The 13,477-nt window shown below is 40.1% G+C and overlaps 1 protein-coding gene across 14 annotated transcripts in view; it reads left to right on the forward strand.

The window, feature by feature from the left end:
• Positions 1-13,477, forward strand: part of LOC113034723 (ankyrin-3-like) — a 93,100-nt gene that overhangs the window by 23,404 nt on the left and 56,219 nt on the right. For 13 of the 14 annotated variants that reach the window (XM_026189653.2, XM_080288255.1, XM_080288256.1 and 10 more), the window contains exons 2-5: positions 9,892-9,993; positions 10,263-10,361; positions 12,550-12,648; positions 13,044-13,142. In XM_026189653.2, coding sequence (XP_026045438.2) covers positions 9,892-9,993; positions 10,263-10,361; positions 12,550-12,648; positions 13,044-13,142 — 399 coding nt within the window. Of the gene's footprint in view, positions 1-3,360; positions 3,529-9,891; positions 9,994-10,262; positions 10,362-12,549; positions 12,649-13,043; positions 13,143-13,477 lie in introns of those variants that run through there. The other variant, XM_080288264.1, reaches the window with a different exon arrangement.

The raw sequence follows: 13,477 nt of genomic DNA on the forward strand, positions 1-13,477 counted from the left end.
TACTAACAGTAACATGATAATAGGTGATAGAAATGTTTTAATTACCTACACACGGCTGCAGCAGAATCAAAGGAAATACTGACACTTGATTATAAAATGTATTAAGTCAAATATTAAATGTATTAATCAGATATTTTTAAGATGATTTACTCCGGTCTGTACTAGTTTTTAAAAGCTAGATTATATTAGCCACGCTGCATAGTTGTAGTTGAAGCTTACTTATTGAGTGGTTCACCTACTTTCCATGTTCTCCTTTCCTTCTCCTACTCTCCTTTCTCCCCCTCCTTGCTGCCTTCCCAGCTTTCTCCCTCACTTCCCCTCCTAACCTCCCTCCCTAATGGTTTCATGTCCCAGGTGACACAGGAGAGCTGTGCCCTTGAGCACGCTTCACGCAGCAGGAGCATTAAATATCTGTGTATGTGCGCGTGTGTGTGCTTGTGGGGGTGTGTGAGATGTAAATTTTCAAAAGACTTTTAAGCATACACCCTGGAATAATGAAAGTGTGATATTTTATAGCCTCTGTGAGGTAGCTCAGTTCTCGTAAGTGTTTGTAAACTGGAAAGGAAAGCTGGGCAACAATTTGCAAAGACGTTTATTTTCTAGTACGACAAAAACCTCCAAGAACTGTTCGAGTACAGTGTGCTGAACTGTATATCATGCTGGTAATTTTATTTGAAAATAGTTTGTCAATTGGATTTTCAGAAAATGCACTGCCATGTTATTACTGCAGGGTGGCAGAATATTTTTCCTCCCAAAACTTTTATCTCTGATTAAAGTAACGTGTTTACGTCCTGTTTAGATTTTAAGTAAGTGAAAGAAAGGTTGAAAAATTTACAGATTAACAATACTGTGAATTTAAATTAAAATAAAGTAAATAAAATAGATTCTGATCATCCTTTTTTTGCCGTGACGTATGGTTCTGCACTATACAAGGAAAAACCCTGACGTCACTATGTGTGTGTGTGTGTGAAGGTGAATAAATGGTGGAAGACATATTGGTTCTCTGTTTCTTGCAATTAATTTATGTTATTTTTTATTTCAAAGAATACGATTTAAAATAACACACACTAAAATACCACACAAATGCCACCAGAATATTAAATATGTGTGTATATATATATATATATATATATATATATATATATATATATATATATATATATATATATATATATATCGTTTGTTTTTTTCCAAGTAAAATACTAAACCAGGACTAAACCAGTGGCTGTGATTGCTGGCAGCCGCTACCAGTCGTGAGTGCCAGAAAAGATAATTTTCCATAAGTAGGCCCGACTCTCTTCCCCTTCTGTTGTGACCTCCCCCGTAACCATGGTAACCATGCCTTTTCCAAGGAAGGCTGCTTATTGCAGCGTTACTGTGAAGGGACCTGTGATCCACCAATCACATGTTCAGCTCGCCACTTCTGGTCCAGAGCATCTGTCACTCCCTCTGCCACTTCTCACGTGCACTAGTCTCCCTCTCTCTCTCTCTGCATTTAAATTTCCCTGACTCCCGCTGATTGTCCCCAACTCTCTTTATCTGTCGTCTGGCAGTTTATAGAGCTGGAAAATACCCAGAATGCAGTGGTGTTATTCATCCGGAATAGTAACAGAATGCACTGGCCTTTGCTGAGAGATGGAGTGCATGTGACTGACTATTCTGTCTGTGTTTACATCAGTGTCTGTGATACTCTCTGCTGCCAGGAGAGTCCCCAGTAAGAAAATAACAATTTATTGTCAAAATCTTACATGCAACGTATTAGGGATTTTCCATATGCTGGCATTTAACCACAGTATTTATTTAGATAATCTTTGGATTAGATTATCTTCCACTGAAAATAGTATTATTAATATGTATTTTGGGGGGGGGTTTTATGCTCATGCTGGATTTTCTAAAAGCATAAAAACATTATTTTGTTTTACTTTTGAGCTTCAGTTCAGATGTGTTTATTTTACTTTTATAGCATCTTTTAACAACAGCACTGATCTCAAAGCACTTTAAATTTCTATAACCACGGTCTTTTCGCCCTTCGTTTCCTGTGTAGTTAACCGGTTGTGTATCTCATTTTCCCCATGCCATGGCCCTGCATTCCCACTTTAAATTTTTTTTACTTGATGATTTTCTTTCTATACTATGTACACAAAAGAAGCTTCATTCTCATTAAAGGAAATACTCTATTTTATCTATATGAGGGATGACACAAGATGCCCACTCACTGTGAATTTCCTGGACATTTCCCTGCGTTATTCCCACATGGGTGCAGTTGGATTTTATACCAAGGAGCTGGCAGAGTGAAGTTAGTTTAATGTCCAATCTGACTGATCTAGACATTTGCATTTTCACGTACAGCTGTATCAGGTAGTGTCAGTGAGAGGTTCGGGGCTACAGTGCACAGTGTAGCACAGGAAATGGGACAAAAGGGCTAAGAAGAAAAAGAGAGAGAGAGATAAAAACCACCTAATCAATGGTGTTTTGGGGTCTTTTCATGCTGTTTGTTGACATTAAAAAGATACATGTTGATATGTAGTGTTATAATGGCTATTATCACATTGTCTTTCTGCTTTATCGACTGCAAATGTGCAGTTGGAGCAATGGACCAATCTTTTAGCTTTATAAACATGCAACTGAAAGCTATGTGAAAGCATAACAGCAGCGGGTGGTCTTGGAAGATGAATGATCAGATTGCATGCCACCCACAGGTGCAATAATCCTGGATAAAATATACACCTCACTAGTTATGCTGGATGTTATGCTTAACTTGCTCATACAGATAGTGATCAGATCCAGCTCTTCATGTAGAGCAGTGAGTTCACTTGGTTGCTGTCTTACTGTGTGGGGGGATTATCCAGCAGAATCTGCGAGGAGAAGTGGGGCGTGCCTGCTGAGGGGTGAGAGGTGGAGAGACAGAGGGTGTCCCTAATACTGACGGAAAAGCTCCTAATCCTCTGTTAAAATATCCCCATTGACCGTTGGGGGTGCCCCTCGGATCCACCTGCCCCTAGGATAGTGTGTGGTGTTATTGTTGTTGTTGTCTGTTGTTATTGGAATTATAAACCCCATAAACCACCCCCAGTAGGCACGCAAAGTCTCACTGCTGCTAGCTCCCATGTTCTCAGATCCCCCTGGCTCATTTTACACAACTAGGTAGAGCCGCCCCAGCCGGGACATTAACTCACAACACTCAAACTGGTCTTTTGTTAGGGGAAAATAGCTGATAAGCAGGATGACAATAAAAAGCCGTGTGCTGGCAGACCCTGTGTGAGGCAGGGAGAGTGAACCAGAGAGAATGAGTGGGAGGGAAAGAGGGCAAGTGGGTGGGATAACAAGAGGGGTTGAGGGGGGGTGGCATTTTAGCGAAAGTATTTGTTTCAGCTGCTATTTTCAGTTTGGCCCATGTCCGTCATTGACTACCCAACCTTGGATATCAAGATAACGGTAGCAACCCCCACCTACCTACCCTGAGAGTAAATGAAGGTGAGAAAGAAAAGGAAGGAGGCAGAGAGGGAGGGAGAAGCCTCAGCTATTATGGTAAGTCAGGGTGCTCTTCCTGCACACTCCCTGATTTGAAGGTGCTTTCTGGGGCAGGGGCCAGCTTCTGTGAGGCAGCAGGGATTTACTCTTGTTGACATTTGATAAAAAAGACACCAAGAGGGGACAGGGAGGGAGAGAGGCAGCAGAGGGGATTTGGCATGTGTCCTTTCTACAGCGTGAAAGACTACGAGATGTTCAGTGCTTTGTTTACTCGCTACAGCAGTGCTGTGTAGACCTCCTCTCTAGTTTTTCCTCCTGACATCAATTTCCTTTACCCTCTGCAATACGTCTTCAGCTTCCCTCCATCCCTTTGTCTGGTGTGTGGGGCATCAACCAGGCAGAAGAAGGGGCTGCCTCCAATTACTCCTATGCTAGCACTTCTTAGTTTAAAAAAAAAATCCTTTGTTAACTGAACAAGTTGCACCTTGCTCTTTCCTCTGAGTGGATAGGATGGATCGTCAGGAGGCTGAGATAAGGGCAGGACTAACTAACGGACTGACTTAGCAAATGACTGCTTGGCTGGCTGGCCACTCTGAGCTCAGGTTTCACTGCTTGTCATTCTGAGGAGAGAGAGAAAGAGGGAAATAAAGTGATCATGGCGGTGGAGGAGGGTGCTGTCTTCCTAACCCAAGTGAGTAGTGCTAGAATTTCTGCCTGGATTAATTTGATTTATTTTGCAGTTTTGTTTATTGACTCACTCAGAGGTTAATATTGTGAATTTAGAACCATTTTGTGAACCATTAGAATGGTACTGGTCTCATGTCATTCATTTGTACTAGGCTGTGGCTGCGTATGAACATGGAAAGTCAACTGATCTTAATGAACAGAGCTTGAAGTGACTGTGTGATTGTTTGATCCTGCATGGCAATACTAGATCATGTTTTTGACTGGACTGATATTTGCCCATACAAATTGTACACATCCAAAATGTAGGTAAGTAAATATGTGAGTTCAGCTGAAACTTTTATTGAATTACTGTAGTGTGATAATATTCTCAGTAAAGCTGTTTCATTGTTGAACGCTCTGGATTAATGAATTTTTTCCAAAGTGATTTACTTTAGTTACTTGCTCATTCATTCATTCATTCATTCATTCTTTTGCTTTCTAAGTCACACAGTGTCTCACTGCCGCTTAGCCTAAAAGCTTTATTAGAACCACTTGTCTGCGCCATGTGCTGATGGCTGATGGTACATGCAACTCTTACATTTAAAATCAGAGAAGATTAAAAAAATGTCACATCTCTTCATATAGATATCATGTTATCACTTAACATCCATGTCTCTAAAAGGTTTAATTAAGATTTTCTGGTGTGAGCTTGTTGACAGTGAAATGATGGATTAATCAGCAGCAGCTTTTCTGTATTTTGCATGGAGAAAAAGAAAGAAGTCAAGTTTCCATGGGGAAATAAGCAAGGCTGGGGATTTGGGAAGTTTGGCTATTTAGAGCTGAGAGGAATGGATGTTGTGGTTGCTGAGATGAGGTTCTTTGGCACTCATAGAAGATGTGGCCTGTTACTCAATGCCCCTGACTCTCTGCTTGTAGAGCTCTGTGAGTTTTGTGTTGTCAGGAGAGCAGGGGATAAAATCAAACAATACAGCTGCTGCTGGTCTGGCTCTCCTCTTCTAAGCTCCCTCAGTTCACACAGCGCCTACAGCGATGACATCAACGCGTGTGTGTCTACATTGTTTTTATCTGTGGTGCAGCGGTTAGTTCTGTCCCCTCATGCTATGAAAGGTCCTGATTTGAAGCACAGCTGGGGTCCTGCTTTGTGGAATTTGCACATGCCCACTTGGGTTTGTTTTAGGTACATGCGTGTTTTTAGACTCCACAGTCCAAAAACATGCATGTTAGGCTCATTAGTGATTCTAAATTGACTTCGGATGACTGGTATTTAAAGTGTATATAATAAAGCGCTATATGAATGCGTGGTTAAATGCGGCTTGTAGTCTAAAGTGCTTTGGATGGTCAGTAAGATTAGAAAAGTGCTATATAAATGCTGTTCCACTCAGTGTGCGAGCTTCTGCTTTGTTGTGAGCTTGGTATATAGTGCCAAGCTGACATCATTGTAGTCTGGAAAGACAGGATATCAGTTCTTTATACTAAGTACCTTCTATCCAGATAGACTATCACTGCGTTGATGTCATGAAGAGAAAAGGTGCCAATTACAGATTCAGCAAAAATGAAAACAAACAGCAGCAGCAACGGGTCGTGAAGTTCAAATTCAAGAAGTGAATGATGTGACCCACCCAAAATCTGACCGTTATGCCTTTACTAGCGTCTTGAGGCGACTTTTGTTGTGATTTGGCGCTATATAAATAAAATTGAATTGAATTGAATTGAACTTAATTTCATCCTTTTGTGTCATACTGTAATGCTAATTTTATTCTAATAGCTGGATATCAGATTTGCCTTTGGAAGGAAAGAAAACTCCAAGAACAACAAAAAAAAGAAAACAGATCTATTTTCTTTATCCAAAAATGTTACTGTGAGTAGATTCTCATTTTCCAAGTTTATTGTGGGAGAGTAGCATTTGTTGACACCACACATGCATTGTTACCAGCTTACAGTATATATCATGTGAGCAAAAGCAGGGAATGTTTACTAGATATTTGAAATCTGTACTATCAAAATTTCAGTAGGGATTGTGCTTTGTTCCCATGCTTCCCTTTTTTGAAGAGGCAGATTGAACCTTTAAGGGTTTGTTCTTCTTCAAAGAGCGTATCCACTCTATGAAACAGGTGCTGTAGTGTTATCAAACACATGCATTTTGGTTCATCAAATGCCAGCACAAAGGCCTAGCTGCTTTTTATTCACATTTATTTTTCTTCATTTTAAAGAGCATCTGCAGGCAGTGGCGACAGGGCTCTATTAATTTTTAACCCATATGGTTAATTCTCATTTTTATAGCATCTTACCTGAAAGTTAGCTCAATTTTTGACTCTTTCAGATGTTAATTTGGAGTGATGGCATAATTTCAGGCTTTTTTCGTTAGCACTTGTGTGCCAGATTTCGCTCTCGTCCTCTACTTTCTATCTAACATGAGATTAATGCTTTCCTTCAGGCTTAACCTAGTCTTTAATGGCCCCATTTTCTTTGAACCTCTGATCTGTGGAGGCTTAATAATATTTCTCTTACTAATCTCATACCCAGTCGTGTGTAATACTTCATTCACAAAGACTCCAAGATCCCTCATGTTAGACATAGATGGGGATGGCTGTGGGGCTGGACGTTTTGGTCACTGTATTAAGGGATAAACTGAAATCAGTAATAATGTAGATATGGATGTGGACTACTTAATCTGTTGCGAGAAGCAAAGAGCACCATGTGATATTTAAAAGACTATGCAAGTTGTCATAGAAACACGTAAAAGCTCTTAATAAAGTAACTTTTCTGTAATGAAGTTTATATATTTTTTCTGTCTCATCTGCTGCCAACCAGTCATCCCTCATTTAATATCTGTATTAAACGATTAAAGGCTGCATTAGATATCATGTTCGACCTAGGTAATATTTGATGGTGTAAATCAAGCAGCAGTATTGGTGCATGCTGTCTTTCCACAGCAGTGTGACCTTTGCATTTCCATGTCAGGGGGTTTCAGAGCGGTCACGCATTTGGTTGCACTCAAGAGCTCATACATGGGTCAGACATTGCAGAGCATGCTTCACAGTGAGGACACATGGCAGTTAGTAGGAAACATCTTAGTTGGTGGGAAACACAAACATATGCTGCACAGATATTATAGTATGTGGAGAGACTTCAGTAAGTCAATAAAAAGGCAATACCCATTTAAGTTTTGGCAAATAAACATTTTATATGTTTCCTTCCCATCTTCGATATTGTTCAGAACCACTATAGTTAAAATTAGATTATTTCCATATGCAGTAATTTCCACTTTGTGATGTGACATGCCACCCTTTAAGTGTATAGTGATAACAGACATGACGCTGATTAAGACAGAAACAGCATGAAAGGACGAGTTGGGTTGGAAGTGAGTTGCAAAGAGCAGCTTTAAAGCATCTTAAATAGTATGAACTCTATGAGAACTACCCATAGGATGCATAAAAGAGTGTCTGATGAGCAAGTTGATGTAATCTGGAACTGAAGACAGATGATCTACAGGATTGTGGAATGTGCTCGACTTCAAGGCCTGCCTGAATTTATGCTGTGTTTAATTCTGCGGCGGAAAAATGTGTATGATGTTTTTTGGAGGGGAAAACGACATCATGGTGTTGCTTTTTTTATTTTTACAGCCCCCCTTCAATATTTAATATCAATATTTTCTCACCATTCCTGCATAGCCAGCACTTCTCACTGTAAAGAAGGTTGAAAACAAATGAAACGTAGACCTAACAGAAGACAGAAAATAAAAATGATGACAAGAAAGAGGGTGGCTGCTGACTGTGGCTGGGCCACAGGTTATCATGAAAGATCTACTCACTGTATTATGCTGAATTTTAAGTAAAGGTTATGCTTAATTTTAAGTTAATTGCTGTGGAGATTGTTTACATTACATCACGTTGTTTATAAAGCTATTTGGAGGTATTTCTCTGAAGAAGATCCAGAGCATAGCACTAGATGTTTAAAGGCTTTCAGTATCACAGCCCGGTACAATTCAGCAGTGCTAATGCTAAGTAATGCTAAGATAATCACAGCCACACACACTGATAGAGCATCAATCTTAAGAAAGAATCTCAAGCTTTTATTATGCCTCTTTAGACCTTTGAGACATTTATAATATTACCTCTGCACATGCATTTGATAAAGTTAAGAGCTGAATTTTTCATTAATTGTTCTCGGTGCATGGCTCATTTTTGCTGTTTACTTATCATGCTGGTTCGGTACCACGCATGACTTTTTCTCAAGGCCACAAGAGCAGAAATATCATTAGTGATTCAGTGCTATCACACATTCCTCAGAGGGTTGGGGCTATGGAAAAAGGAAGGAGAAATCTCTAGATGTGGCTGCAGATATATAAGTTTTAGCTTAATGGTTTCTTGTAATCTTGTAATCAGGAAATGACTCGGGTTCCAGTTAACACTGCCTCATTTGTATTTAATTTGTTTGTCCACACATGTGTGCAAGAGCACAAACAGAAATATTTTCCTCTCAAACTTTTATACAGACTAGTGGAACAATCTAATACTGGTGTCTTGTTCCCTCACATTTTGGCAAAGGGTCAGATCCCTCTATGCTCGTCAGAGTTATTTCTGGACAAGCACAGTGGAGGGGGAGGCAGAGAATACAACATTGGATAACCACTTGTACCATTGCCCTGCTGCGTTTATCCTACATGTCTCTGGATGCAAGCTAAATTTAGCAAGTCTGGGCTTTTGATAAATCAGGGGAATTTGGTTTTGTGCCCCTGTTATGAAGCAGCATATCACAGCATCTCTCCCTCCTGCTCTCAGCAGCACCAGTGCTGAGTTTTACAAAATGCTCTTTGCAAGGCTGCTGCGAAGAAGGGAGACAAAATGTGCAGAGTTTGCTGTGTGTCATTTTATGTCAGACCTAATGTCCTCTGAGGTAACATGAACACAGAAAAGAAACTACCTTCGTCTCTTCTATTCTCTCTTTTTTTTTTTAGCTTTCTCCTTCTCCTTCTCTTTTTCTTTCTTCTCTCTTCCTCCTTTCCATCTCGCTCCCTCCCTCCCTTTCTTCTCTACACGCACATGCTCACCACATTTGTTATGGGGCAAAAAAAAAAAAATGCTTGCCTCATCATTATATTTTGGTGTGCAAAGCCCTATTTCTGTAGTGAAATAAAGGACAGCTGAGCAGAACAGCGGATGCTCTGCTTCTCATAGCACGGCAACGTAGAGTCATAACTGCTTTGCTGGTGGACAGAAAACATCTCAGAGGAAAAGAGGAGGTCTCTGTGGCAGCTGTAACGACCACCCGGTCACTGAACTTCTTTCACTGGGGAATCATGGACATTTGGATTTAACAAAGCTGCAATAACATTTCGGTGGGATCTGATGGATGATGAAGGATGATGTGAATTGTCGGGAAGATATGCTTGGGCTCTCTCATTTCTCATGGATTTACTTCTTGAAATGTTTGTGTTTTCTCGCTTTGAAGCACAAGTAGACTTTTTTTTGTTCGCAGTGTAAAAATGAACACATTGCATCTGTGGATATTAGCTTTGTTTTTTTGCCAAGATAAGATGTTTTTGGATGTCTGAGAAATTATGACAGAGTTCTACCTGGTACAGTAATGCACATGCTTTGTTCTACTGTGGGCTTAAAGATGTGTTATGTTTAAATCAAGACAGTGCTTAATTCGTCTCTCTTTGTTCTTGCTCTCTCTCTCATCTGCCTCTCGTGCCCTCTTTCGCTCTCTTTGTTTCCTCCTCCTCTTAAGTCTGATAGCAATGCCAGTTACCTACGAGCTGCCCGGGCAGGGAACCTCGAAAAAGTCCTTGACTACCTCAAGTCTGGGGTTGAGATTAACATTTGCAATCAAGTAAGTTTTTACCATTTAAACTGTCATGTCCTTATGCATGCTCATCGATTTTAGAATTAAAGAAGCATGTTAGGGTACGCATTAAGCTGCAATGCTTCCCAAGCTAAATTTAAGAGGACTACAAGATTCATGTATAACTTAATAAACACTATCTTACCATAAATAAAACATAGATGATTTTAGCCAACGTATCATTGACAATCAAACGTAATCTCATATTATCTCATCATGCATAAGACCCCTAACTCCTATAAACGTTTCCTTCCTAGAATGGTCTAAATGCTCTTCATCTGGCCTCCAAGGAGGGACATGTAGAGGTTGTTGCTGAGCTGCTGAAGCTCGGAGCCACTGTGGACGCAGCCACAAAGGTAAGACCAACTCCATCAGGTATAATGGAAGACTATATTTGGACCGAGCGCGGATCATGGCATCTCTGTAGGATTAAACAGTATGCAGAATCAGTACGACGAAGTGTGCAGCCTTTGTTAGTGTTTGATACTGGATCAATATTTAATGACGTCTATGGGGACTACTGCTGGAAGCAGACAAGGTAATTAGCCATACGAAAATAATAGAATGTGTGCTAGAATGAAGCAAAAGAGTGTGTTGCAAGAATTGTATGTATTAAACATATAGATAAGTAAAACCAGTTGTAGTGTTATTTTATGTATTGTAAAAACATGCATATATTTTAATAAGACAGGTTTTTGCTATGGACGCATCTCAATTCTGATCTAAAAGGAGTTCAGAGGAAGAGCCACTGAAAATGTTTTCCATATTTCTCCCCTGAAGCCTTTTACTGCCATTTAGTGGTCTGGCTCAGCCTCTGGGCCCCAGGCCACATGCCTAGTGCTGACATAAACATAAGACACAATAAAATATTCAAGATCAAGGAAAAAATCTTCCCAATTAAAATATTTCTGTATTGTGACCTGGAGGATGCTCGAGGATTAGTTTGATATGCCTGTGTCTGCTTGCATCCTAATGCCGATCAGTTTCCTCTTTAAGCAGCCAGAGGAGGCAACGCTATCGAGGATTCTTGTTTAGCAACAGCGTCTCTGTTTGATTCTAGTTATTGTTCATTAGCCCCTCCAACAGTGCTGCTCTCACTGTGGGAGAGTTAAACAAGAAGTCCTGTGTTCACTAATAGTCAGTGATACAATAACTGATCTTTTGAGCTGTAGTGGCATCGCTGCACTGGATTACATGAACTTAAATACGTGTCTTTAAAATGGTATTCATAGTGTTTGTTTAGCCAAAAATATTTGAGGGTTCTCAGCATGAAGGAATTTAAGGAGTATTTTTCTAATCATTTTTTTAAATAAGGCCAAGATCTTCACCTTCCTTTATCTGTGTGTTTTCAGTGCTCAAATGTACACTGTGAAAACATTGGCACATTTTTTCAAGCACAGGAGTTGGTATTTTTGCAAAGCTAAATAATGTAACTTGTCAGTTAGCTTCAAATAGTGCAGCCAGCACTTCTTTAACACTGCTGTTTAAGTGTTACCACTCATAAAGGCTACGATAGATCTGAATGAACACGATTCCAAACAAAAGCTGAAACGTTTGGCCTCAAACATGTAGTATTGTACTAATGTTGTGTCTCGTTAGACACATATGAATATATAAATATCTCTTCTCCCTATATATAAATATATCTCTATATATTTGTGCAACTTTTTTTTCATTTACAATTTTGATGGATATAGCTATGACATTTCTATATCTAGTGCGTAGAAAGAAGCTTTTCAATTTCTTTTACTGCATTTCTTGTGATTTATTTTGTTACTATGGCCTAATTACTTATATTTTGATGTATAGCAAGTTGAAATGCTCCAAAAAAAAGGCCATTACAGCATGTAATAAAGGTATAAACATAAGTACAATTAGCCTGTCAACAATAATAAGGTGACTAAATGAATATTAAAATAAAGTGACAGCGTATCAAAACACAGATATTTTATAAATCTGTCAAAAAAAATCATAGTGAAATAGAAGAAATCAGAGTTTCAACCATTAAACTAATTTTTGTATTCAGCAGTGCTTGCAAATAACTGTAATTTGGCATCTTTGGCAGCTTTGAGTGGTGGTGTAATAAACAAAAAGAAACTTGTCTGTTTGTTAGGAGCCATGGCTATCAGATTTCCCTGCTCCTGTATGCGCTATACGTGACTGATCGCTATTGTGCAAAAGAACCTTGTGATCAACTAGCATCAGGATCATGTGGCCATGAATCAGGCTGAGGGTCGACTCTGCCCTCACAAGGAACTGCACAGGTTCTTAAAAAGTCTCCACTAGTTTTATTTACCGGCGGGATAGGAAGTGACACATTGTTGGCACTGCATGCAGGGGGATGCCAGAGCTGGAATGCCAGCAGTACAAGCATGTGATCTGTGTAAGGGGATTCACAGGTGCACGTAGATACTGACGTGGATATATGAAGAGCATAGTGGCAATCAGTCACATTCACACACGCACACATACACACAAGCAAAACAGTGGGACAGGTGGGCCAGAGCTTAACACGCATTCCTTTGGTTGTTCCGTGTAATCCAGAAAGGAAACACTGCTCTGCACATAGCGTCGCTGGCTGGCCAAACGGAAGTCGTCAAAGAGCTGGTCACTAATGGAGCCAATGTCAACGCACAATCTCAGGTGGGATATACTCGAAATGCCTGCAAGTCAATGTCAAAATGACAGCAAGGTCTTGGTGGTCTGGCTTTAGGGTAGGTATAATTACACTGCTGTTGAGATGATCTATATCAGATAGTCGCTGACATACAGGGAGAAATCCTCACTGACAGAAACTGGCATAATGCCAACTAGGCCTCTGCCTCTTCAGGAAACTGCTTGTCCTTGCATTTCACATTTAACTCTATTAGATCGAAGCGAGAGAAAATATTCAGCCAGCTTCTTTCTCTCTGATAATGTCCAAAATAAAAAAGCAAGCAGAGGAAAAACTCTTTACCTTCAGACCACTGGAACATGTTTTGTTAAGATATACTCAGTGTGTAAAAGATTGTGTGTCTTTTGGTTCATGTTGTGTGCAGAATGGCTTCACTCCTCTGTACATGGCAGCCCAGGAGAATCACCTGGAGGTGGTGCGGTTCCTTCTGGAGAACAGCGCCAGCCAGAGTATCGCCACTGAGGTACTGTACATGTATGTGTGTGTGTGTGTGTTTCTTGTGCTCACATGTGTGTCCATTTCTCTGTAGTATGTATCCGTGCATTTTCTATGCCACTGTCGTATCTAAGGTTTTTTTATCTGTTGTACTAACCACCTCCATCTCCTCTCCTCCTTTGTTTCCTTCCCTTCCTCCCCTTTTCCTCCACCCCCCACCCCCCCAATTTGCCTCAGTCTCCATCGGTGTCTTCATCTTTTTGTCTCCTTTTTCACTTTCCTGTTTCTGTCTATTTCTCATCTTTTTTGTCTCACATGATCCCTCTCTTATCTTTCCCCTATTCTCCTCTGCCTGCCCCACCT

The sequence above is a fragment of the Astatotilapia calliptera genome, chromosome 13 (genome assembly GCF_964374335.1).
Source record: "Astatotilapia calliptera chromosome 13, fAstCal68.1, whole genome shotgun sequence".
NCBI classification, from domain to species: domain Eukaryota; kingdom Metazoa; phylum Chordata; class Actinopteri; order Cichliformes; family Cichlidae; genus Astatotilapia; species Astatotilapia calliptera.